Below are 27,614 nucleotides of genomic sequence, written 5' to 3' on the forward strand. Positions count from 1 at the left end.
GAATGAATGGAAAAGAAAAGGTGAAAAGAAAGATAAAAATTGGATACAAGTTTTGAGTTTTTAATGTCAAAAATTGATAGAAAAAGGCAAATACAAACCTTTTATAAACAAGCATAAATGGGCATTTGAAAATTAGAAATAATCAGAGACCTACATGTATAAAAATCATACACACAACTTGTATATCATACATAAATTGCTAATAGAACGAAACACTGATCTAACAGACTAAAATTAAATATTACTCAGGGAATTAGTTTATTCTACTTCCTTCAATTTTATAATGAAATATGTAATAACGATAGTAATAATAACCATCATAATTAGTAGAGAGAAACAATTTGTCAACTATCTTGCAATGTTTATCACTCGTTCAGTTATCCGTTTCATGTTGTTGTTTTTTGTTTTTTTTTTTTTTTTTTTTTACTCCCCGTTTCCCGATTCATCTGCTTAATTTTACTGTTAAACCCAAACTTAATTTTATTATTATATTTGTGTTTTCTTTCTTTCCTTAAATGTAATTTCATATTTTGCCTGTCCTAATGGTATTTTTCTAAAGGCTTCGAAAAGTAGTACAATTTTTTGCTCTTTCAAACGAGTGATAAAAGTGCAGAACAGATTTCTAATTGTATAGATTATGATAAACAAACAGTGCGGTCTTGAATGAAAAATAGTATAAGAATTTCTACAATACCTTGTAATACTAAGTACGACTTTTCATAATGGGCTAAAGAGAAAAGAAAGATAAAAATTGTAAACAGAAAGTGGGAAATAAGAAAAATCGAGAGAATAACAATTTTCACCGAATCGCCGTATTTTTATATAGGCTAGAGTAAAAAAAAAAAAAAAAAGAAAAAGAAAAATACAACAAAACAATGATATTTTCTCACAGTAATCGTGCCAAATTTTTCTATCTTATTACATTTAATTGATTAATGAATTAATCGGTAGGCATGTATAAAAATAATTAAAAAGAAGAGAAAAAAAGAAATATACCAAAATTAGGTTTTGATATAAAAATACCAAGCTGAGAATTATCAGCTGTATTCACAGTTATAACACAATGTCATCGAGCATGTATTTATTTATTACAATATATAATAATACCCGCATGTCATTTTGTAATGTGTAACCCATAGGTGTTCAATAACTAAGCAGCTACTTAATGCCCGTTCATTCGCAGAAATAATCTAACAATTGTGGCTATGAATTTTCGGTGAAAGTCTGTGTAATGAAATCAAAGTATAAAGAATTGATTCATGATGTATCCTTCAGATTTTCAGAACATGCTAGGAAAAGAAATTGTTCCATTTTACCATGTATTACCATTCGCCCGATACTAACTAACAATAAGCTCTTGCACTTGTCAACACACGGATCAATTCTCGATTCTGTGAATGAATTGTAATCCCTTTTAGAAAAAAACAAATTCAAGTTATTTTCGATGAATGCCGACGCTATACGCTTATTGTATAGTGTATATCAGTGAAACACTACATTGCATTGTACCATATTCAGTGGCAGAGGAAAAACAAATATTATAATATTCTAATATAGACGAAGTAAAACGCTAGTTTTATTTTATGTATAAAGTATAAATCGTATAGAGCAGACCAAAACTCTTTTTAATTCCGTTACTGCGCGCCGGTCTGAATTAATTTGTGCATGTTAAGAATTATTGAACAAAATATTAGAAAACCAAGTGACTTATTCTGTTTCGTTGTCTACTGGTGGATATTTATTCAATAATAATTACTAGAAAACACAAATATTATGAATTTTGGCCTCCTCGTATACATAATAATTAATAATTATTATTCTGTAATAAAAACATGAAATGCCATATGTGTTTCCAAGGAAAATTTTTTTAATAAAGTCTGATTGTTTTTTAACTTGTAACAAACTATGGTTATCGCAATTATTAACCACATTCCAAGACAACAACGATATGGTACATCAGAAAACTAAGTTTATCGCGCTTTTTACCTGCGTCAAACTAGAAACTTCCAAATTAACAAAGCAAGGGGGCTGGTGTGCGCTGCCCCTTGTTGTATGCAATTCGTAGATCACGGCAATCTCTATGTGTGCATATTTCCAAGGTACTTGGAGGAACCACACAGATTTTAATCGAAATGCACGTGAAGTCGGAACAATGTGAAACACGGATAAGATCGTTGCTATCCAGAAATGTAGGTACAACTTAAATACATATATACATACATACGTGTATGTGGACATAATAGGATTTAAAATTGAATTCTAACGCGTTATCTGCCGCTCGCTAGAGAGATTTTACGCTGAATTCACCGCAGTTGATCCTGTGATCTTATCAAATTCTATACCTGAACAAATTTGATCCCCTTATTGCGATAAAAATGAACGGATCTCTCCGCGATGTGAGTGCAACGACGGTCGCTTTAAAAATTAGCCTGTAAAAATTACCGGTATGCGTTTTTTCACTAATAAAAATTTGTACGCTCGCATGACTTACTTACAAAAGAAATCCGATCATCATCGAAGATGCAGATTGGCAGTAAAAGAAAAATTTGAAATATTCTAAATCGAAACGTTCGGCCATTCAATCATTTCCAACTCAATACAGCGCGTGGTGTTGAGTTTGAAATGCGGTCCAGGTTTGGTACCGAAAAAAGCGGTAGCCACCCTCCTTCTTGCGGAGGAGATAATCGTTTCGATCCGAAGCCCTTAATAATTGCATTATAACGAACCTTGGGTTCTCTAAGCCACAAGCGCCAAAGCGTGTTTGCACTATTCAAGTGGGGTGGACTTTGGGACCCCTGTGATGCAGCTGCCCAGGTATTTGCGTGCCCTAATTTTTACCTTTTTTAGGGTCCTTTTCAAAGAGGGGGACCGTCTCTTGCTCAGTTCATGTTTCGTGCGTTAAGCCATCATACCGGCTCTCCGCACCCTCAAACTTTCAATTATTATATAGATGCATTTATTTTGAAATTCAATCCTTTTCTTTTTCCTAGCGACAGAGATAGTTTTGATTTGAGCGTACTAAATTCGTACGATATATATAAATGTTTTTATTTATATTAATAATAAATATTTTTCTTTTCTGAAAATTCACATGAAAAATTTTCAGACGGCCACATCAGTGTGTTACGGGGCCGATGATTGTATTATTATTATAAATTTATTTATTGCAAAAGATGTTGAGAGTAAATGAGAAGATGTAAAGGAGGAAATAGGGAACAGAGGTGAATTTAGATTTTCGATGAATAAAAGATAACTTGAGAGTGAGAATATATGGGAGAAGGATTCAAAGGACTGGTTCGTTGCACAGGAGTAGTGGAAGTATTCTGCTGATCCTGTATAGGAACCGAAGCAGTGAAGTGATGATAAGAAGACGATGCAGGGTTATATATTAGCTGTAAGAGTATGGGAAAGACTGTAAGATGTAGCGGACGTAACAAGTGGGAAGTAGTAAACAAAAAACATAAAAATTTCAAAAAAATAATATAACCACAATAATGAGTACATTTTGATAAGTTTTTATTTCTCACTTCGCTGCGATGTTCCGCAAAATTTTTGCGCGTGAATGTAACGGTGTAAATCACCGGTCTCGCAGCTATTATTCCTAGGCTTTCTATTATCCCCCATTATTCCTACGCGGTGAGAATTAATACTTTATTTGTACGTCACTCCAGCTGCGAGGATCAGCACAAGTGGCTGGATGCAACACCCCGAGTGATCTATTTCCCTCTCTCTTTTCCTCTCTCTCTCTCTATCTCGGTTTTACTCCCTTCCCCTCAGAACTACCCCTACACAAGTTGCCATGCAGGCGAAATGTAACGCGGTGCATTGGCTCCCCAAAGTGCCGACAACGGGGTGTCGAGTGCGTTTGCGCATCTATGCACACACTCGCAGGTATCACAGGCGTATATAATATGTCCCTTAACGCACTCACACACACCGTCATCTAGACGGCTACGGGTCCATGCTTCGCTAATTTTTCAGGCATTATATCGGACGTATCAGAACGTCGTCACGCCGTCGGAGCCGATTAAACCGACCCTCGGACTTTCCTATCCACGACCGTGCAACCCTTGAATTTCAATTTACACGCCTCCGGCGTCGTGACACCCTGACAACTGTATTTTTTCGCGCACGCATTTGCCAAAAATAGATTAGCCGGAGATCCAATGTTCGACAATCTTGCAGACACTCCGTTCAAGTTGTTCCGTCTGTTCAGAATAATGCAATACGCTTTTGAACCGAATCCTATTTCAATACAAAAAAATTATTAGTTGCTTTGATAGCACACGAAGAAAGAAATCCTGGTAACTGTTTGAATTGCGTGTGATTTAAACTTCCGTTTCGGAAACGCTTGTCAAGGTTTAAACGGACGAACCTAACTCTCACAGTTTTTCCAACGAAAATTTGAAAGAATCGTAGGATTTTAAACCAATAATATAAAATTCTCCAATCATTTTCAAGGAACGTTAATTCCAAGCATTTTTTTCTTTACCCACACCAAGTTATGAACAAGGCAAACTGAAACGATTCGTTCCTGCATATCCTTGCAAGGACGCGATTTCGCATTACAGAAATTAAAAACTACCCTTCAATGAGGCAATAATATGGGGGAAAAAAAATATACCATCATTTATTTATTCCGCGACATCCTGACACGTGCAGTTTGAATTCCGACCGATGACGACGGGCAGCCGGTAAAATTTAGCGGTGGTCACAAGTTCATCGTAAAACGCTTACGCAACCCCAACCCCAACAACCCACAAGGTCCTGAGCTACAGCTAGAGTACGAGCGATAGTGTACGAGATAAAACGCGACCGGGAATGGCCCTCGAGGCGTGACCGGGGCGCTCTATCAGCTGTGGAAACAACGTTGTTTATATACATCGGTACACAATGAGGTGTAATTGAATCCATATTCCATGGTTTCCATATGGATAGAGACCCCCGGTGCCCCTTGGCCCTTGCTCTCGCGCCCTTATACGCGCCCCTCGGGGATCCCCATTCAATGATCGCGGTGCCACACTTAACGGTACGAATTGAGGGTGGTGACTCCAACGGACGTAGTGGTATAATAGTAGTCGCGGTAGTTAAGTTCGCCCGATTTGTGGACAATTAGGGACAATTTTGTGCCACTGGAGGGAATAATATGGGGTGCAAAGCGCAGCAGCAGCGGCGGTGGCGGTAATTTGCTGAATTGAAACGTTGTAACATTTTCGTACCCCGTGAAGATAGATTGAAATACAATCTAGCTGTAATCTGCCGGCAGTTTTCTATGAAAGTATCGGTGGAACGCCGGAAGATAGGCAACCGTGGTTGCGCTCTTGATATGTATGAGAATGCGAGATGCAGCATCGGTTGCATATCTGCTGGCGTTGAGTGAACATTTTCACAGAAAACTTCCGGTATAAAAAAGCAAGCTGTAACGGTTGGTGAATGGTTTGGCCGTGCACCCAATTTTCCAAAAAATTTTCCAATAAGAAACATGCACGAATAGTATATCATAATTCGCGTGACGTGATATTTTTGTAGTTTTTCAAAGTCTCTATACATCTCCCTCTGTGTTTGATAAGGAATAGGATAGGAAGGATAACTTGATAAGGTATGATATGAAGTAATCGAATCAGGAAGTCATCACATTGTCTTTTGTCTAGAGGTTTAAGAACAGTTTGGACGATTGTCAGCGAAATTTTTAGGTGTTCCAACTGTAAATACCTTCAAGAATAACTGTTATACGAAGAAGAATTAGAAATCGGTAGAATTTTATTTTTATTCAACAAATTCACAATCAAATACGTCTCAAATTTTTTGATCAACGGTCTCCTATTATTATATATATACGCGTCTTTTGAACTTATATCTCGATAAAAAGAAAAATTCAAGAATTTATGAAATTTCTCTCAGGAAATTCGCATTTTACAGAAAAAACAATACTTCAGGAAGTAATGATTTTGGTATCAGTTTATATCCTGTTACATGCACATTACACATTATCGCAATATCCGTTTAGTGCGTTTTATACTCTTCTATGCATCTAATCGTTTATACAAATAATGTAGAACCTACACTGTCAAGAGTTACGCATGACGCGGCAGGTGCTTTGAAACACCTGTATCAACTACCTCGGATTATCTTACCTATATATACATATACTATTGTAAGTATATACACATTACTATATCACACAGATAGTGTTATAAATATATCAACTACTGGCCTTCGTATTTAAAAAAAAATACCTAAAGATAACGCGCTTTTCTCAGGGATTGACTAAACAATTTCATAATAACATATAATTCGCGTACAATTTGTAATACTTCCGATTGATATTATAATTGCAACAGTTGAACCCACCTGGATCTTTAACGGATGGAAGAAAATAATTAAGACGTGTAGTATAGGTATACCTATACCGCGTTTATAGCCTGGAAATTTTCACACTGAATATTTCATACGGCTGGTGGAAATTGGTGCTAAATTATCGCGTGCAATTGTAAGAATTATCAACGTATGGCCGAATTATATACCTCGGGTGTCTAAAGATTCAACGGTAAATTTCTGCGTCTCTCTTATCCGTGAACACTCTTCCTTTCCCTCGATCCTTCTCTTTCTAGTCACCCCTGTATATTCGCGAGGCGTGGGAAGATCCACAGCCGTCGGCGCCATTCTGTAGCGTCGCGACGCCGCGGTATCGACGTACCGCCCACACCAACACAATCCAACTTTGTTATAAATTTGGTACAGTATCTGTTGGGATCGAACAGGTGTTCGGCCATCTTGTCTTTCCCAGGGCGAAATGCTCTAGAAAGTACTAAAGCCTAAGGATCGTCGCTGCTTGGATATGTCAGTGTCCCTGATATTTCCCCATGAGTATTGTACGTGTCTTATCACCCAGTAATGTTCTCATCGCACGTTAGTTGCATTAACAAAATTAAAATCAGCTCAAAAAACGCGGTGCAACCGTATTTTTCGAATTCCAAAACTTGCCACTGACCGTTCAATATTCACGAATTAAACTACTACATTCCCCGTTTTTCATTCAATTGAAAATACATTACGTGAAAAGATTTTCATTGTGTAAATAATACCGTGCAATGTTCCTTCATTCTTTGCGTCAATTTTGTTAATTATTGGGCGATGATATAAATTATAACTCGTCGTGATTATAAGATTATTTTTATTTTGGTTTGTTTTTTCAATCTTCTATTTATATGTTTATACATGTATGTATAAGTAGGTACCGCTGCTTAAAAACGATTGACTAGAATTAGTATACACGTATAATACAGGTTAAATATACAATAGGTCACACGGTATATCAAATAACCATATAATGGCTATTTGAGACAGTCGATATGTATAGTTAATCGCGTTTTTGAGCTTTCTTCTTCACGTTGATTCTAATACGTACGAGGATTGAGTGTAACCTCCGTTTCAACCAATTGTCATATAGTACATGTTATGACTAAATCTTACCTAAGCCATAACAATTTTATCTCGCCCCTGTTGACGAGAAAAAAATTTAAAAAGTATCTCCTGTAATATAGTTTACATAATTTACAACCATCAGACAGTTGATCAAGCAATCAATTGATCGAGAACATTTTTATAACGTTATATATAATTGAAGATTTGAAAATAATAATAACCAAACCACATTTTGTTTTTTAATATAAATTAATAATTTTATTTCTCATTTCTCATGTTCCAAGTCATTTGCCGGAATGATTGAATATAGTTTTGGTTATTCAAACCCGCGTAACTGAGAAACTGCGAACTATATATTTACGTTTATATGGTATGTATATTATTCCGAAAAAAATCATTTATTATAGGAGTGTAAAAGTCGACTATTATCCACAAATATCTATCGCTAATATACGATTTACGACTAGATAATATACAGTTAAACTTAAACACTAAATAACATTTTGACTAGATCGATTTATAATGCTCCGCAACGTATTAGTTCATTCTCAAAATTGCATCAGATTTGAACGGCAAAATCATTCACACGTAATTCCTTAAAAATTCAATATTTTTCGATTAAACTATAACATGATATATTTACCCGCGGTGTTTTATTCCTCACATCCCAACACCGACAATGTTTTTAGACGGCGTGTTCCGAACACTTGCGGTTCAAAAACCACTCTCGATTTTTATTATGTTAATCTTTGGATTATGTCTCACCTACATTCGGGTAATATCACTATTTGAAAATCTCTGGTACATATCCCTTTCGCATTGATTTTCGCAAAACCCGCGAAAGCAAAAGTTTCTTTTTACCTTTCGACTTCTTGTCCTCTGCATATTTAAAGACGTCTCGATTTACGCCCGGAGAGGTCGAACGACGCTATTTTCGACGATTTCACTCAACGAAGGTGTTCCCACCACCGTGTCCGACGCCCCCAACGCTCTTGTTAGCTCGAGGATCTTCCGGCGTCCAGACTTTCGCGTACATCGTACCATTTGGTGAAATGTCAGATTTTCTGGACCATGATAGTGAGTGGGAGAGAAATGGGTTACCACCGCTACCTGAAACAAGTCTCGTTCCATGAAACACTGAAATGAATAACTGCATCGATATATACAATGTACACTTGGGGACAATGAATCTGAAATGGTTAATTTTTTACACTAGAAAGTTATGTTGGCTACACTGAGAAACCTACAGCGCCACGGTCGGCCGAGCGCGAAACAAACTCAATCTCAATAAACGTAACATAACCGATGATAGTTGAATCTAACCTTAGAATACGTGTCAATATAACAAGTCATTATCCCTGTGAAATTCTAAAGTTAGATTCGACGGGCATAGGTTATTCTACGTTTATCGAGATTGAGTTTGTTTCGCGCTCGGCCGACTGTGGCGCTGTAGGTTTCTCTGTGTTGACAACATAACTGTCTAGTGTAAAAAATTAGCCGTTTCAGATTCATTGTCCCCAAGTGTGCATACGTCTCATTGCCATGCGTATATACGTACATTAACTAATCATTTGCAAGTTAAAATTTGGAAAATCTAAACTGGACATCCAAACCACGAAACAAAAACATAGATTCCATTGTTGAAGTCGCAGCTCATGTGCAGTTTTTTCGACTTTTATCTATGTTTCAATTGGCATTACAATCGGTTTGATGATCAGCTAATTATATAAACTAGAAAACCCATGCGAAGACGAACTATACCTAATTCATTTGCGATGGGAATGCTACTGTTTACATTCAAGCTTACATACAATCAAATGAGGGTGTGTAGGACAATTAAAACTTGTTACTATTTTATTTTTCTTTCTTGTTTGAATTTCGTAATGAGGCAAAAGGGATGACAGACAACGACGTCGCACACCTGTCCGAGGGTGCAACGGTACACAGCGGATAGGTGAAGAGGGACGGTGGTACGCGTGATTATGATAAACGAGCAGTATTGCGACAATTACAGACCGGAAATACAAACACCGCTCCGAACTAGGAACGTTTCACGGGGGGCCTTATGGATATTTGACAATTATGCATAACTAGAGGTTCCATGTTTGCCACCTCTCCGAGTGTCAAAACCCACAATGAACATCGTGATTTATACTATACGATGCGTGATTGATGTCTATCGAAGAAAGAGCTAGAAAATTACGACATATAACGTGCATGCACGTTATCAAGGTAAAGCTGCGGTGAATAAAAAATTCGAATGAAATTTATCGGTATAGCTTTTTTGTATAGCGCCTGAAAATCTGCAAAGCAATTACCGGAGTCATAATATTCTTATATCGATAAACTTACCGCGGACTATGATTTTCTTCGAATCGTCGCGACCGGAACATCGTGACAAGCTTCCACCGGTGAGAGGATCGTTGCCCTTATCGGCCCGGACGAGTTCGTTGAGGAAATTGATGTACCCGATGGCGAGCTTCAGCGTGTCAACTTTAGAGAGCCGTTTTTCGTACGGCAGAGTTGGTATGTGGGCTCTGAGACCCTCGAAGGCGTCGTTTATGCTCTGCATTCGCCGTCGTTCTCGAAGATTAGCTGCTTGCCGTTGCTGAACCGCTTGCCGAGGACATTTTCCGCCAGAAGACGATCCTCCCGATCGCCGATTCCGACCGTTTCGTCTGCAGGACAATCGGACGATCGAATTTGCGTAAATCGAATTGTGCAATTGGGAAAGAATGCGGATTGATGGCTGTAAAACAATATGGCGTCGAGAACTGGTCTATCAGCGGATGTTTTAGGTCAATTATATACAAGTAGAAAAGTAGAGACAACTCAGTGCAAGCTGAGAGGCTTCAGTTTTTTCACATGGAATTAATATACCGCAAGAAATGAAACGCGAGACATCTTTTAAAATTAAATATGACAAGGTTGAAGCAATCCATTTCTTTGCCACCAGATGTTGCAACACCACATTTTCATTCCCGATTTATTGTTCCAGAACTGCACGCACTTTGTACGGCGAGGATGCTACAACAGATTTGAATCCAGTAACTGAAGCGTCAATGACTTTTTTCCTTTTTCATGCATTGCGAAGTCTCACGGCAATCATAATGATGCTTTAATCGACTGTCGAGTATCAGCGTATCGAAATTTGACAAACATGGACAGACTTCACCCTCTCAACGAAATAGACTCGGCAATTGAGGAGCTCTGGGCTCGTTTGAACAGCTTGCGATAAGAGGTGATAAATAGAGCAGTTTATCTAAGCGTACTCACCGTATGTTCACTTACGCGGGTATTTAATCAAAAAAAAAAAGGATGCAAAGGAATGCGTTCGCGATATTTTGAAACGAATTAAAAATCTACACAATTCGATATTATTATTGTTATTATGATTACTTATTATTTAAAAAAAAAAATTTGTAGTATGTGATAAAAAAATCTAATGACGTATATGTATATTGTGATTAATAAAAAAAAAAATTAAAATGTAAGTAGGTACATAATTATGTATTTACTGACTCTCTAGTGTGATTTTCCTGGTCACTGCTATACGCGCTCTCGTTGTCGCTGCTGTTTTCGTCGTACAGATACAAATCGCTGCCACTCGTGCTACCCGTGCTTCCAGGTGGATGTGAAGGCATCTGGGGAGGAATCGGGAGCAGGCTCGCCGTCGTTGGAGGTCCGCAGTGCGGCGGCAACGAGGGTATCGCAGGATTACCAAGGAAGCTGTGAGCTTCGTACATGTATTGTCTATTCATCATGTCCAGATCGAGGTTGTCAATGGAATACATTTTGCCGCGTTTTATTACTTAAGTACTAGTCGCCGATTTCAATCTCACACATTCCCGAGTCGACCTACGCGCTAGTTCAAACGATCGCGATTTGAATTTCGAATTAACGTTCTTCGAACTGCGTTCGAAGGCTCATGATCGTTGAAAATTCACTCCGCCACTTTGTTTCTTCTTTACTGAAATAATCTAGGGCAGAGACAATATTTGGTACATTTTGACTGTTTAGATCGAGAAGAGCCGGCCTTAACATTTCTTCGCACATTCTATTGGAAGGTCCTATTTTAACAACGACGATATCGGCTCGTACACTGCCGCTATATCAAGGACTTGAAATCTCCCAGAGAACTCCATTCCAACAACGGTATTTTTCAATTGCCGTGTGCGGTACACATGCTCCGGAGGAATTTCTACACCCTCTCTTCGCTATCGCAAAGGGGGGAAAAAGACACGCGTCGGCGACACGCGTCAGCGATCGGTTCTCCAAACAATCCTTTAAACGTCGACGCGTGTCGGCCACGCGTCTACCGAACCTTCGTCCCAGGCTACAGGTGTGACAAAAATTAACAAAACACCCACTGTCTGCAGTTGCAACACCCGATCTCAGATTTTCCTCACTTTGTCACCTAGTCGGATGCTCTTGCTGCAGGTAATGCACAAACCGAAAAGCGCATTTTCACTCAGTTCGCACTTCTTATTCTACACACTTCATTTTGTAGTAACATCAAAAAAACCACAAGATATCAAATTTTTTAACCCTCTCTTTTTTCCGTTCTCTGCCTAGATTTCTTTATTCTTTTTATTGTTTTGACTTCATCGTAAGTCTCATCTGCATCACTTATTTTTCGAATACAAACCAATCATGCTTTTACGCCGATCTCAACGCCGGTTTAGGATCGCTTATATCCGATACACCGTGTTACAGGCGGGTCCCTCGGGAACGATACTGCACCTCGGTTATCCCTATCATACTGAGTCTCGATTCAAGACTGGAAGCCATTCCCTGACGGTGAATCCCTGCGCGGTACGGTTTCGTCCAATCGGGGGTGTCGGAGGCGGCTCCGTTCAACTTGCCGACGAAGGGTGGAAGCAGGGGAACGCGGAAACACGCCGCCACGGCACCGCCTATCCATCGATCTGATAAGGGTCACGCTAAGAGGACGCATCCAGAGCTGGATAGACGTAGAATATTTCCTCCAAGACTTATTCCGCCACGCACTTTGTTTACGGACGAATGAGTCGACTTACGGCATCGATTCAGAGCTTCGATAACCTTGTGTTTACCCGTAAACGACGTAGTAGTATCACAGTTGCATTTAAAGTCTGAATTGCAGATCGGATATACCTGTTCAGGGAAATTCTTCACGAATTTTCGAGTTCGTCTCACACAGATGCTGCGTTTATTTGAAAAACCTGATTGTTTTTTTTCCTCAGTGTGACATTTTTAAATGAAAATGGAGAGACGTTATATTCTTTCTCAACAAAAGTGCAGTCCCAAAATTTTGATAATTGATTGCACAGATTCGTAGGAGAATGTATAAAGATGGTATGTAGTTGTTACCTCTTAGCTTCAGTCAGGCGAAAATGAGATTTTCGAGTCACTTTTGTGTCGGAAAATAATTTCATAAATTTATCCTATAATTCAGCCACCTCAAAAATGACGATTTACCAAAATACAGTCAAATCGATGTAAAAACACATTTTTTTTTTCAAATGCGCACATATGTCTCACGACTTTTTTCTGCCCACACGTGTGTGACAGTCAGAGGGTTAAAGAAGAAAAGCAGAAAACTCATCTCGATCAATGAAGATTCTTTCGAAAAATTTTATGCAGAATATCATAGAGAAAACTAAATAAACGAACTCCATTTCATCCTTATGTTGTCACGTTTTGATCGATTTATGAATCATTTTTACATGGAGTAAAAGCAGATCTTAGTAACACCCATAATTCAAGCGGCTGCAGCAATATTTTCGCCGTAGTTATTAGACACGTGATTAACTGATAAATATGTTATGGATCAGATTGCAGACTGCAGGTTCTGCGGCTTGGGGTGCTCCTATACGTACACATATACCGCGGTAATTACAGGTTGGAGTTCCGAGGCCAAATGTCGTCCCGGTGCTTAACCCGACCGCGTTGAACCAGCCATACATGCACGTGTCTCTCACGTGTCACTAATTTCCTGGCAATTGTATTTTAATCGTGATTTTGACTGCCGCAAATATAAACTGCGGCGTGCTGCCCTTTTATCGGTCACCCCTGAAGTCGGTACTCGTTAATTGGTTATTGTATTTTTGTCGCTCAAATTTGAGATTCGAAAAAGAGCAAAATGAGGTTTAGAATAAATTTTTGACACATGTGTCATATGAATAGTTTATTCGGTTGACGTCTAACAATAGTTTATGATTGTACAATTTCTGCAGGGCGGACTTTTATGCCGTCGACTTCTATAATTTACTGCACCACCTGGATAATCCATCTAGGACAAATCGATCCGATTTCATAATTCATTTTCAAGGGTAAAACAAATTGCTGTTACATGCAATTTCAGTTCGACCGTATAAGGAGGTATCTGTCTTCCATCCATGCGCTATGAATCTTGTGCATGATATACCTACGAATGGATGACACGTAATAAATGACCGGCATCCTTTGACGACACCGACAAGCTAATAATAAACAAAGCCTCATCACAACTTGCCATGTGTTCGATCGCCCTCGTGAACTGCAAGGATCCTGAGGGTGTCCAGGGGTGCCAGGCTATTAAGTTGCTGTAATTAGTGGGAATAAAATATCGCTCTGGATACACGATCGAGTGTGCTGGGTTTAGGATACATGCATAGATATAACGTACGTGCATATCAACACGAACACACGTCTGTTGCAGGGGAAACATCAAATCGGAAATGAAATATGTTGGGAATAACTCCCAGCAGGGAGCGAGGATCGAGGCTTCGTAGATTTGTGGAAACGAATTATCACGAACCTATAATGTGCGAGTAAAGCGGAATACCCGAAAGAATAATAAAAATAAAATTTGCACCTTGTATTCACTTTCCTTTTTGCAGTCGTTAAATGCAACGCCTGCTGCAATGGTAATCGTACCGTTGTTGGGCGGATTTCTGGCAGCCAATCACGTGCTTGTACGCAAATGGCAGACGTAATCCGCACTGAAAATAAAGGATTAGAATCTCTCCCTATTGTAGAGACAGTTTTTCGTACAACGACGATTCAGAGATACGGCTATGAGCCATCCAAACAGTTAGGGACTGCGAGCCGGGAGATCAGAAATCCTTCACGTCTGCACGTGCTTCGATTGTTCTACAAACCAGCTACGCGTCGCCAAAGTCCAGGGTGAATATTATCTTTACATTTGACAGATTTACTCTAGTATTTACCTCCGTATTAATAAGCCTTCGGTCTCTTATTACATTATAACTTACACCGACCCATCGGTATCCCGAAAGTTTTCTGTGAAACTTGCCAATGAACGCCAGCAGATAGGCAACCGAAGCTACATTTAGAACACGCAGGAATACGAAATGTAGCAGCAGTTGTCTATTTGCTGGCGTTGAGCATAGAGTTCCATATAAAACTCCAGACAATAATACATGATTAAGATTAACAATATTACAAATTCACACTATACGCCAAGGATGCTAACTTTTTTTTATATCATCATCTTTCATCTTATACTTATCCGTAATGAATATCAATTCATTTACATAATCATACCTTAACGAAACTTTTCTGAACGCGGAATACAAGGAGGCTAATCAGTTCAGGTCCGAACAGCTCTTCTACATCATGAAAACTGTACGAACTGGTATGACAGCGTGTCAAATTGCAAATAGATGTTGTACACTCCTGCTAGGTATAAATTAATAGACACTTAATAAACCTGGAGCCCTTCACAACGTGTTGTTGGGGGTTTCAAGGGTACTAAGGGACCGAGGGTATCGAGGGCGTTGGGGTGAAAACCCCAGGTGCGGCTGGGTCCGAGATGCACCGTAGCTAATCGGCTCTTATTTCTCAAGTCTGGATCTACCGGGGTGGTAGATAAGTTGCCTGTCATTAGGCGTCTGATAAACCGTTCAAACCGTGCACGAAGCATGATTAGAACTTACATTAGCTAAGCAAAAATTCATACTTTTTTCACATATTTGACAGAGCATCGCAGGTTAACTATTGAATCAATTATTGTATTTGCAAGCTACGGAGATGATTCAAAACAGAAAATACTGTCCGTATAAACAAAAGCTTACAATTAGATGTCGACGCTTCATTTGAGATCATTTGAAACTGGTTGAAGATCATGCGGTTTCGTTCAATTTCACTCAACGATGGCTTATGTTAATCGGAAGGATACTCCATATGAATTCATTTTTTATCTTTGTATTTTAAGAAAAGCTTCATAGCTTTCAGATACAATTACTTCATAAATACTTAAGTTACAAATACCTCGTTGTAAAATTACTAAAGAGTATAGGTTTTTGACTACCCAACCCTCTCAAAAGTAGAAAATACTTTCAATCAATAACCCTGTCCTATTCTATCTTTGGAATACTCGAAAAAAGTCCACCGAGGGGTAAATCACTGTCGAAATTGTTTACACTACCATCTCCATACACTTCCTTCTAACATTACCTTGCAATATCTGCATGCTCACGCCAAAAAATTTTAAATTCAGTTAATATTTTTAAAAATCTTGAGTAATCTTCAAAAATGTGGCAAAATTCTTCCTGCAACGTCTCCCATAATCTTCAAACATTTCTTTATATCACCTGCCCTTCGGACACCCAGTCTATTATTGTGATTCCTCCCTCGGAAAATGTATTTCACTAATTTGTTTATAATCAGAAGTTTACGTCATGTTTACCTTTAACGCATTAATTACTACGGTCTACGTACATTCTACAGATTAGTTTATTTCTGTTGATTTACTTTATTTCTGTCCCGCTTTACTTCGTCTATATTATATTATATACTATACATCAATCGTTGTTTTGCCATTACGCATATTTTCCTGTAACCCGCACCTGTCTAATGTATACTTGTGCATCCGGTCACTGTCTGTCCTCGCATATCAATGTGTGCATTCCGACTTCCGGTTCGTGGGTTACCTCTACATGGGGGATGTACCCGAATCCCAAGTACATACGTCTGCTCGATGGGGGTGCTACGGGGCCCAACGGGGGGCGCGAACCCTAAACACTGCACGCTCCGACGCACCCGGGCCAAATGGCAAATCGATTTACCATCGCATTTTGTTATCGTCCCGGAATGATAGATAGATAGATCCAATGATCGTGCAGAATTTTCCGCTACCGTTTTACATGGGTGTTCTCTGAGCCGGATCTATCCCATGTCCCGGTGTTAATAATAAAATATTCAGTACTCTCCTGAATATGAGCTAAGTCGGTTGAAATATCCCACATGAATATCGGATGCAAATACGTACAGTTAGGCGTCAGCTTCTACTATTACACCCGAAAGAATACGGTACGAAAATAATTATGCAGACCATTTCTTTGATGAATTTTAGGTAATTTCCGTCCCAGATCTGCGACTTCACTAGTGAATTATAACTTATGACTTCTTATGTGTTTGCGGTATAGAACGTTACGGTATTTTACAATTTTTATATTCATAATTTGATCATCGATCCATCTGTATACGAGTGCAACAGTTTTCTGCAATTATCGACTAGTCTACACAGCCTCTTGTAGAAATTCAATCATAAGAAATTACCGAACATTGTTGCATAACCAGCTTAGACCCGTCAATCCGACTGGGTGACTTAAAATCTGTAGCGATTGGTTTATCTAAAAAAAATTACATCGACACTGTGTATGGGATGGTCGATATTTCATAAACACTTTCTGAATAGTCCAAGTTTTTCAAAAAGAAGGACCTTTGCAAATGTTTGATTAATGTCGTTGACCGAACACTCATAGGTTTACGTGTTGAACGGCTTCCGCCGATAAAGAAGCTACGGGATTGTTATCACGGCTTCTTATGGTCCCAAACCCACTCAGGCCTACTTACCCACAGAGTATTGGTCAAGAAAATACTCCCAGGTGTCTTTAATTAAACTCTTCCATAAACGTAAAATATGTTTTCATCTTGCAGCCCATACTTCGCATTTCAAATGAAGATCGATATTACGCGGTGAGTTAAGACTGGTTAAAACAGCAGTCGTTCGATATGAGCGAGTCGACCTGAAGCGATAATCGATGCGAAATGCGGCGGCTGTTTTGTTCGTGCCTTCACGCCATACCTCGGAGACGAGGAATATTTTTGCTGAGCTGGATTGTTTACATCCCCAAAGAAAAGTGTTGATCGTCCGACTGGTGCGGAAAGAAATTATTTTTTTACAATATCTCCAACTAACCTTACGCGGAGAAATTTTATTCGGTACAAATAAAAGCCAGAGCTTTTAGTGAAAAATAATCGTATCATGAAAGTGACTGTGACCACGTTAAGCGATGACATCTTTGTACTCGATGTCAGCGAGGAGCTGGAGCTCGAAAATTTCAAGGCGTTTTGCGAAATCGAAAGTGGGTTTCCGGCCCATGAAATCGTTATTGCATTTAACGGCCGTCCGTTGATGGACGACAAGAAACCTCTAAAGGAACATGGAATCAAAGACGGGGATGTGGTCATTTTACAGCACATGCAACAGAGCGGTTCTGGACTCAGTTTACAGACGTTCGATGGAGGTTGGAGTTCTCACTAATTACCAAAATTCGGCACAAAATTTTACTTGAACACCAAATTTTCTCCACACTGTTCCATTTCTCCGAATTTTTTTCCCTCGTCAAAATTTTTCAAGGCATTCAAATTTATCCGTTCCTACTTTATTATACTACACTCCATTCGGTCAATTTACTGAAGTGCACACAAGTTGTTTACGTCACGTTGACGGGAGAATGTTTACAATGAGTATTTAAAGAGGGCAAAAGAAGACTAATTTTACCAAAATTTCAATCTCAACGACAACATAATTGATTTTTCATTTAATCTTTGGTCTTGTGATTCAGTTCATTGCAATTTTATATGTGCAATTTTTGCTGATCAATGATTGCTTTGTTGATGAATTCTATTTATACATCAAGAAAAACTTCATATTTTTATGTAATGCCGCAGCAACGTTCTATGTATACCCATAATATGCTTGTCACTGTTGCTATTTTTGTTTTCCACTCTCTTTTTTATTTGCACAAAATAAACAACTTGTTGATTATTTTGCACAAGATATCTCATGTAAATTGAGCAAAAATATTTATTTTCACATTATTCTTATACTTTGATAAACTTTGTTCAATGAACACAAATTGAGCTTGAATGTTTTATTATCAATTTTAATTATCAATAATTAAAATTCTTTACATTCACCGTAGTTGATCAGAGGCTGTTTAATTCTAAGATTCGCAAATTTAGCTGTACCTACGTTGGACTTCAGCGCGATTAGGATTCCTGGATCATCAGGTAGATCCGCGCCAAGTTCGAGCGGTGCTGCAGCACCGCAGAGACCTCAAAATTCACGTAGCGAGGATGACCCTGTTATGATAAGAGACATGTTCCTCGCTAATCCAGATCAGCTAGCTTTACTTAAACAAAATAATCCCAGGCTAGCAGATGCCTTGCTGTCCGGGAATATTGGTAAGAATTTCAGCTCAGGTTTTAAACTTAAACCAATTGGAAATAGTAGAAACAAATATACTTTACTGAATATCGTTGAATTTAATTTTATATCGAAATTTTATTGCAGAAAGGTTTTCGAATGTTTTAAAGGAACAAATTAAGTCGCGCGAAGAACGCCAAGTTCAGCGTGTAAGAATGATGAACGCAGATCCTTTTGATACAGAAACGCAAAGACTTATAGCTGAAGAGATAAGACAGAAAAATATTGAGGCAAACATGGAGGCAGCGATGGAATATAATCCCGAAACATTTGGAACTGTAGTTATGCTCTACATCAATTGTAAAGTAAACGGTTTTCCGGTGAAAGCGTTTATTGATTCAGGTAATTGCTATACCAGTCGAAATATTATCGATAGCTATCCAAGTTGAAGGTCAGGTTTATTCACAGGCTTGCTAAATTTAAACGTTGCAGAATCCAAGGGTGACCGAATAACTTTCGCTCGACACATAAACAGTTTAATAATAGAACTCGGCTTTATCTGACTATCCAACCCAGTTTGCTCTCAGAAATGCATGACAAGAAATTTTACCAACTCTAAAACTGCATCTCACGATAATTCTCATTGTCTATCAATTCCACTCTACAAACAGGTGCTCAAACTACAATTATGTCTGCCGCATGTGCAGAACGTTGTCACATAATGCGTCTGGTAGATTCGAGGTGGGCAGGTGTGGCAAAAGGTGTCGGAGTGCAAAAAATCATTGGCCGTATCCATATGGTACAGATACAGATAGGTCAAGATCACCTAACGACTTCTTTCAGTGTTCTTGAAGAACAGCCAATGGACATGCTACTTGGTCTTGACATGCTTAAAAGACATCAGTGTTGCATAGACCTGAAAAAAAACATACTAAACATTGGTACAACTGGAACTGAAACTCCATTTTTAACCGAGGGTGAGTAAGGAACATACTCAATAATGGTTTTTTTAACATAGACACTGATGGCACGTCAAACCTCATATTGTTCTGTTCAACATTTATACAGGCGAACTACCAGAATGTGCAAGGCTGAGTGGAAATAGTGATGAATCCTTAGACGACAGAGATTTGCAAAGAGCATTAGAAGATAGTTCAAAGGATGCTAAAAAGCAAAAGCAGCAGGGTAAGTATGTATCTGTCCGGGCTTCCCCAACTTCCTAAATCCCATTCCCTAAAAATTTACGGCATACAGAAAATATTCTAATCTTGTCGATGTACGTTATCATTTTATATCTATTATTTCATATAATAATCAGCAAAGTTACACTGAAGTGCCTGATAGCGTTGCGGCTTATCAAGTGATTAAAATCACCTCTTTTTGATATTCCTTTCCTGCTTGCCTGGACAGCTTCTGAAATATCAGAAATGCTCTTGATAAACATGTGTTTACTTTCACGTTTTCTAACTGTTAAGTTCCGGTTATCATGGTTGCCTGATTTGCTTTTCAGACGGGCCAAGCGCAAGTAATAGTCCAATGAATGTCACACCATCGATGTCGTCGAGCACGACAACAACTTTAGAAACAACCGTTCTTCCACATGACCCCTTCACAGATGGTACAGTAAAAGAAATTGAAGCCTTAGGTTTTACTCGCGCGCAGGTAATTTCAGAATTGCGTCGATTTAACGGAGACAAGGCTCAAGCTACAGCTGCGCTGTTTGCTAAATCATTGAAATTCTAATAATAAGGAGGTTATTAAATATTTCGAGGAACAATACAGAATACTAGTGAAAAGAATCCTTCTCTTGATAGTCAGTACAATGTGTGTCATCAGCATGTTAATAAAAAGAAAGTTGTGGCATAATATCAAATGAATTATTCAGTGCCACAGGTCTGAGACAATTATGTGATGATTTGTACTGGTTGAATTGATTCTTTTCGTTTTATGTCGTATGGAACGACGAATAAATAAGTAAAAAATAGTTAATATAAAGTTTAAGTATATGCTACGTACTGCAGCTTTCGAAAGTGTCATGTATTTTTTCGTAAATGTTGGCCGCTACCCATTGATAAGCCTCTTAATCATACGACTGAACAATGTAATCACATTTAGCTGAGCCTACACTAAATGCGTGACTTACGACAAGTAGAAGAGGAAAGACTTCAATACAAGAGAAAAGAAAAAAAAGGGTACCTTATTCAACGCACATCAATTACTGTTTCATGAAATCCGTAGGATTATACAGTTCATCCCTGGATAGAAAGTTCTGACAAATCTGTATTTCTTTGCTCACACCTTTATCAATTTCAAGTGTGAGTTCATTTTACCCTTATTTTAAACCAGCGCCGTAACTGACAAAAAAAGGTTGAATCAGTTAACCTTTCGTATATGTAGATACAAATTGCCAAGTTTTGTGTGACAAATTTACTGTCTGAAGAGTTAAATTTGTTTGGCTCTGATTGAGACATGTGAATCAATGTTATTCTGAATGCTAAAAATACGCACGAAGTATTTTAAAAACTTGAAAACTACATAATCAGATGAATTTTCAGAGAGCATCACATTCGGACACGATTTGATAATGCCCTTAGTTAAAGATGATCAGACTGCAAAGAATAACACGACCGTTCAAAGCTCAAAATCGATTTATGAGAAAAATATTTTTACAATATTCTTCGATTCTGTAAAAAATGATGAACACTTGCACAATGTGTACTTGACGTGTACACACTGCTTCCAAAATATTCATACCTAATTGCAATAGAAATAAACTAGTGTAAATACATTATATTTATCTACTGGTTCATTGTTGGAAACATGATTGGAAAAGCAATAAATTCAAGCAAATGTAATTTAATTGTGGTATTTTTACTAATTTCGTCGAGATTACGATTCCCACACATGCAGCACAATCGGTATTACTAATTCGTAACTGTGACGATATATACTCAGACAGTTTATTATTGGTGAAAAAGTAAATTTTTACAAAACTAATTTCTCTTAGGGAGTTCGTCCGCTCCCCATTTAATCTCGACCATTTTTCCGCTGCGAGCAGACTCCTCACAAGCTGTCGCAATCTTACTGACTGCCAGAGTTTCTCTGTAGTCAACAATTGACTGTGCCTTTCCGTGAACGATGTCTAGGAAGTGCTCCATTTCCGTTTGATAAGCATTACGGTAACGACTAGGGAAGCTGTACCAAATCGGTGCGGTGGTGAGTCCATTTAATCCGTACTGAGTCTCGACACAATGAATCGGCTGCTCGTTGGTGGCAGTGAGCATTCCCTTGGGACCAAAAACTTCCAATCGCTGATCGTAACCATAATTGCAGTTTCGGGACAAATCAACTATTCCCAAAGTTCCCGAGGGGAAGTAGAGGGTAGCGGCGACAGTGTCGTGATCGTCCAAAGCTTTGATTTCAGGAATGTGAGTGTGTGCTTGTACGGCAACCTGAAATGTTTATGAAATCGTTACAGCTAGAACACTTGATTGAGGATTTCAAATAATTACCTTAATGGGGTATTCTCCAATGATCCAAGTCATCATATCGATGTCATGCACCATACAGTCGTGGAAGATACCGCCTGAAGTTCTCAGGTACTCGATAGAAGGTAGCGGAGAGTCCCGGGAGCAAACTTTGATGGTTTGAACATGACCGACTTCGCCTTTTTGCACCCGCTGCCTCACTGCGCTGTAGCTTGGGTCGAAACGCCTGTTGAAAGCACAGAAGAGTGGCTTTCCAACAGCCTTGGCGGTTTCATAGCACTTGACACTATTTTCACGGGACTCGGCTATGGGTTTTTCGCAGAAGACAGCCTTCTTAGCTTTCAAAGATTGAACCACAATATCCTCATGAGTGAAGGTTGGAGAAGCGACGACAACAACGTCAACTCTAAGAAAAGAAACAAAAATGTTCAGCAAGACGGTCTTCTCAAATTGAATGCCAAGTCAATTGATTATAATGTATTACTTGGGATCCTTGAACACAGCGCTGGACTGTTTACTGTTCAGGAAAGTGGCGTCATTAAGTCCCCAGAACTCCTTCAAAGCTGCCCATTTAGATTCGACATCGTCGACAACATAGGTGATCTTGACACGAGGATTGCGAGCCAAAGATGATAAATGAATGGTTCCGGCACGGCCAAGTCCAAAAATAGCCAAATTCAGAACTTTCTCACCTGTTCTGCTTGACTTTAGGGCTACATTGTCTTCGTAACTGCAGAAATAAAATAAGCACTTAGACAAGATAGTATATTAATCATCTAATTCTAAGAACTGTGTCCACCAGTAATGCCACAGTCGAAATTGAAGCATTCCATTGCTTGTTTTAAAGATGAAATAGAAAAATTCCAATATCGAAGAGAACAAGTTGCGATTCCTATTTGTCATTTATTATTTCAAACATTATGAAAGTCTCATACAAGACTCGAGTGCAGTGTAAACGTATTACTTACATCTTGTACAGATAGTCCTCTGGTGGCGGCGTCGGTGTGGGCTGAACGTAGGGAGAAGCCTCTTTGAATTTTATGGTGGCCATGACAGACTAGAAGTTCGACGTTACGTTAGGACCGAACAAGTAACCCAATGTTGAGCGATGTTCAATATATGCATTTCTTTGAATGGAGTGGGGAGGTATCTTTACTAAAGCTAATCTCTTTAAATTGCCACATCAGAGTTTAGAGAGAAAAAGAGAACAACTGTCGGACGTAATGTATTTATGTTCAATTATTGATAACGCGGGATTGACGAACGTTGATTTATGTAACCTTTAGTAACTATTAGATTACATTCGCAGTACGCAGGGTGTTCGTTAAATTTATCATCATAGGATTAAACACGCTACAATGCTTTACTGGAAACAATTATTGATACCATTGTAAATCATGTTGAACAAAATTGAATTAACAACAGTAAACAAAGCTGCCCAAACTCTTCTCAAAGGCCGAATTCTGATTCTAACATTGATCTTCGATCTCTTCATCTGCGTAACTGTGAGTGCATGACCTATGTCTGATGATATACAATCTTGCCATTATGTAATACTGCCGAAGTTGATAATAATGAATATGAAACATTATATCGTTTATACAGGACCAGCTCAAACCCAATCTTAACTAATAATTGCAAATGATTTTTGAAATCTTGGAAGAAACGAAGGTGTTTCGAGACTTGATCACCATTAAAATCAGGTGACTTGTCTGTTTAGTTTCATTAATTGTTCCTATGATGGTTCACACAGTTGCCTAAAGTCCAAACGGAGTAGAATAAAAATCACGTATTTTAAATTTCCTCAAGGTCTTTGCACGGTGGTGAAATTGACTCTTTTCCATAGATCAAAATAATCAGCAAGCCGCTTGATACAATTGTGTGAAAAAATTGTTAATTCTCTCCTTTTCACCCATCTTCTGATTTGTCGTTTTAATCATTACGGTATCTTTAACATGCTGTGTGAAACTGATGAATGCGTTATCTAACTGCAAAAAAAGTAGCTACATTATTGGTATCGTTACTTTTATAGCATGCACTTCAATCGAACAGTAAAAAAAATGATTTATGTTATCGATACTATTAAAGATGTTCTGATTATCTCGATCAGTATGAAATTATTCTTGATACTTATTCATACACATATGTATTGAACTTCTGAATTTTTCGACTGAGAATCTTGTATAAAAAAACTTTAAATACTGATGTATTATGAAATATACAATCTAAATCAAATTTAATCTAAGAAATACGTAATTCAGGATTATATAATTAATTGCAGATTGGAACTAATTTGAAAAAATATCTGAACCCCTTGATACACCGAATGTTGTGCTGATTCAACTATTGTTTCCTTCATTTACTTTACTTTGATTATAAAAATGCTTCTTATATCCATGCAAGTGTGTTATCATAAAACGGGTCCAGTGATTGTTCTCTGTCAAGTTGTATACTTGAATAATAACGTATAAACATCTCAAGCACTTCTGCCTACTCATAGTGAAATTCGTCACCTCAGCTGAAACCACAATTCAAAAAGCAAGATAATTCCGGTTCTATCGTGATACGCATCATCTAAGTTTTTTTCAGTTCTCTCGCTTCCAGTAATAACCAGTTCCTTCATTAGGACAGTGCAAAGTGGGGGAAGATTGTTGTTCTGCAAATTTCTATAAATATTCCACGATCTGTTGTCTACGTCACTCAATTCCCAAATCACTGACCTTAAGTTGTTTGTTCCACATAGAGGGGGCTTATTATATCACACAATTTATCCTTGGCGATCTAAAAAGACCTTAACTGACGTTACTATCAACCACCCAAAGAATGTTCAGTATGGAAATACTAGTGCGCACTAATTTTTTACCTGACCTTGTTGGAATATTATTTATCAGCGTTGAGTTCATCACTGGATCCAAATTCTTGTATGACTCTGAATGTTTTAGGCGGAAATTCCATATAGTCTTTCATGTGTCTCGTAGTAATTCTGTACAGAATCAGTGTCAGGATCCGTAATAATCGATAATCCTCCTGTTAATCCATTTTCAAAATCATTTCGCTATAACCCGATTCTCCTCAATCTGCCACAATTTTATGTTCCATACCATCAAATTTATCTCAGAAACACTTTATCTTCCTTTGACAGTGCCTCGCAGTAAGCGGATGTAACAGCTCTGCTAAATTCGTGTGTATCAGGTGTTGCACCTGTGTGTTTAACTGCTAATTAATTTCTAATCATACATCGATTTTTTCACAAAAAAATTCAATTGCGTGACATATTTCAAGTCCAACGAATGATAACATAACGCTTTTATTAAGTATCCAGTTGTGTAATATTTAGTCGATAAAACTTATCAAGCATTAGGGATTACGTAGTTGTAATATCTCTGACGATACGTTTTTTATTTCTGATACGATATACTAAACTGGAACCATAATCAAACTCTTTTCTTAAGGTCATTGTTTGTGATGTGATCTCTGATCTTGGCACTTGCTCAGGGTAATCGATTTCTATACAGATCTACCGAAAGATTTTTCTATAACCATTTTAATCGATACCATCGTATGCATATTCTTTAAGCCTTGATCCTGCTGTACATATTATATCCGACTCACATTAATTTACCGATCATACAGCTGGTCATTCTCTATAATACATACTACCATTCTTCAAAGTTCCAAAATCCAAATACTGAAGAATACCCTGTTTTGATCATCGTCAAATATGAATTCAATTTTAATCTCTATATCAAATATAAGTCACTGCTATTTTAGATTGTATCTCACAGCTTGAGATCTCATAGGTAGCTTATTAAAAGATAGACTCATTAGTACATTGTTAAATTCGTTTTAATATCAACGGTAATATTGAATGAGAAAAAAAATATGGGATGTCATCGGAATAAACCAGAGTCGATTATTTATCATGGGTAGTGTAGTAATAATACACACGCCAATTTCTTGTTGATAAATATTTTTTTGTTTCAACTCTGCGAGCCTATCATCAGAGAGAAAAGAAGAAGGAGTAGATAAGGAAGAGGTAACAGAAGTTAAAAGTTCAATGCTTTGAATAGTATGCTTAGAATTCTATCGACACATTTTTTACACTACTTCAAATGTTCTGTAACTCAAGTTAGATGCCAGATGTTAGCAGTCAAAAGCTCTTCAAATTCATACTGTATAGCTTTAAGTGCAAAATTTTATAAAAACATTCATGTTATTTAACAAAATTTAATTTGTTTCGGGAAGCTCATCGGCCACTTAAGCTCCACCATCTTTGCTCTGCGAGTTGATTTCTCGCAAGATGACAATTCTGCTTATTGCCAAAGTTTCCTGATAGCGAATCACAAACTTATACTTGTACAGAAACCTGAAATATTCATGAACCACTTTAATTGTCATAGTTACCTTTATACGAAATACTCCGAGCATCTAAATCATCATGTCAATATCATGGATCATAGTTTCATGAAAGATGCCATCAGAATTTTTAAGGTAAGCAATGGAAGCTATTGGTGGGTTTCGATTACAAATTTTAATAATTTGAATATGCCCAACTTCGTCTTTAATCATTCGCTGTCTCATTGCACAGAAACTTGGACCAAAAAATTTGTTGAACGTGCAAAAAAGTGGCCCACCAATAGCTGCTGCAGCTTCGTAGTATTTAACGCTTTTATCGTAAGACTGTGCAATTAGTTCTTCACAGAAGACTGATATTTGAGCTTTTTAACGATTCAACGACAATGCCCTCAACAGTGAGAGTTGGGGAAATAACGACAATGCTGTCGAGTGTAAAAATTATAACAATACATACGAATACACTCTTTTACGATGTTCCAGAATTTTGTGATAATTTTACTTTCACACTTTTCATCTTTGTACACAACACTTGTTTGTTTGCTAGTTAAGAAAGTGGGATCATGTAATCCCCAGAAATTCTTGATCCCTTCCCATCTTGATTAAAGGTCTTCAACGATATATTTTATCTTAACACGAGGACTGCGAGCTTACATTTCTAAATTGTAGGTGCCAGCTCAGCCAACTCCAAACGGAGCTGCACTTAATACCTTGTCATTAGCCAGTCTGCCTGACTTCAGAGCTAATGGGAGGAATAAAATAATCATTTTAGCACCTCAGGAAAGGTTGGATGAAAAAGGTTTTGTTCAGAGTGGATAAAAAAATTTTATCTATTGTTCAAACTGCTGAAAAATTTAGGAATTCAAAAATCTCTTTCAACCTCTAAGCTCGTTACTTACACCTTGTAGGGATAATCCTACAGAGGT

General features: G+C 38.0%; 3 protein-coding genes across 4 annotated transcripts; 1 reads left to right on the plus strand and 2 right to left on the minus strand.

Annotated features, from left to right (window-relative positions):
* Window positions 1-5,818: 5,818 nt before the first annotated feature.
* On the minus strand, window positions 5,819-12,210 carry Fer1 (48 related 1). Of its 2 annotated transcripts, none has more exons than XM_046621665.2 (3): window positions 10,948-12,210; window positions 9,778-10,103; window positions 5,819-8,531 (listed from the first exon to the last, which is right to left on the minus strand). In XM_046621665.2, the coding sequence occupies exons 1-3, from the start codon at window positions 11,217-11,219 to the stop codon at window positions 8,329-8,331; spliced, it is 801 nt and encodes a 266-aa protein (XP_046477621.1). In that variant the 5' UTR covers window positions 11,220-12,210; the 3' UTR covers window positions 5,819-8,328. The 2 variants fall into 2 exon arrangements, with proteins under 2 accessions (XP_046477621.1, XP_046477622.1); XM_046621666.2 differs by having other exon boundaries at window positions 5,820-8,535; window positions 10,948-12,206.
* A 5,265-nt stretch (window positions 12,211-17,475) lies between these two features.
* rngo (DNA damage inducible 1 homolog rngo) lies at window positions 17,476-22,133 on the plus strand. Its single transcript, XM_046620360.2, has 6 exons — window positions 17,476-17,942; window positions 18,664-18,885; window positions 18,995-19,249; window positions 19,519-19,824; window positions 19,916-20,032; window positions 20,358-22,133. Exons 1-6 carry the CDS (start codon window positions 17,681-17,683, stop codon window positions 20,588-20,590), a joined length of 1,395 nt encoding a protein of 464 aa, XP_046476316.1. The 5' UTR covers window positions 17,476-17,680; the 3' UTR covers window positions 20,591-22,133.
* On the minus strand, window positions 21,700-23,463 carry LOC124216167 (inositol 2-dehydrogenase). The gene is made up of 4 exons (XM_046620361.1): window positions 23,304-23,463; window positions 22,820-23,065; window positions 22,360-22,741; window positions 21,700-22,299 (listed from the first exon to the last, which is right to left on the minus strand). Exons 1-4 carry the CDS (start codon window positions 23,384-23,386, stop codon window positions 21,841-21,843), a joined length of 1,170 nt encoding a protein of 389 aa, XP_046476317.1. The 5' UTR covers window positions 23,387-23,463; the 3' UTR covers window positions 21,700-21,840.
* Between the last annotated feature and the right edge of the window lie 4,151 nt (window positions 23,464-27,614).

This window comes from Neodiprion pinetum, chromosome 4, assembly GCF_021155775.2.
Source record: "Neodiprion pinetum isolate iyNeoPine1 chromosome 4, iyNeoPine1.2, whole genome shotgun sequence".
NCBI lineage: Eukaryota > Metazoa > Arthropoda > Insecta > Hymenoptera > Diprionidae > Neodiprion > Neodiprion pinetum.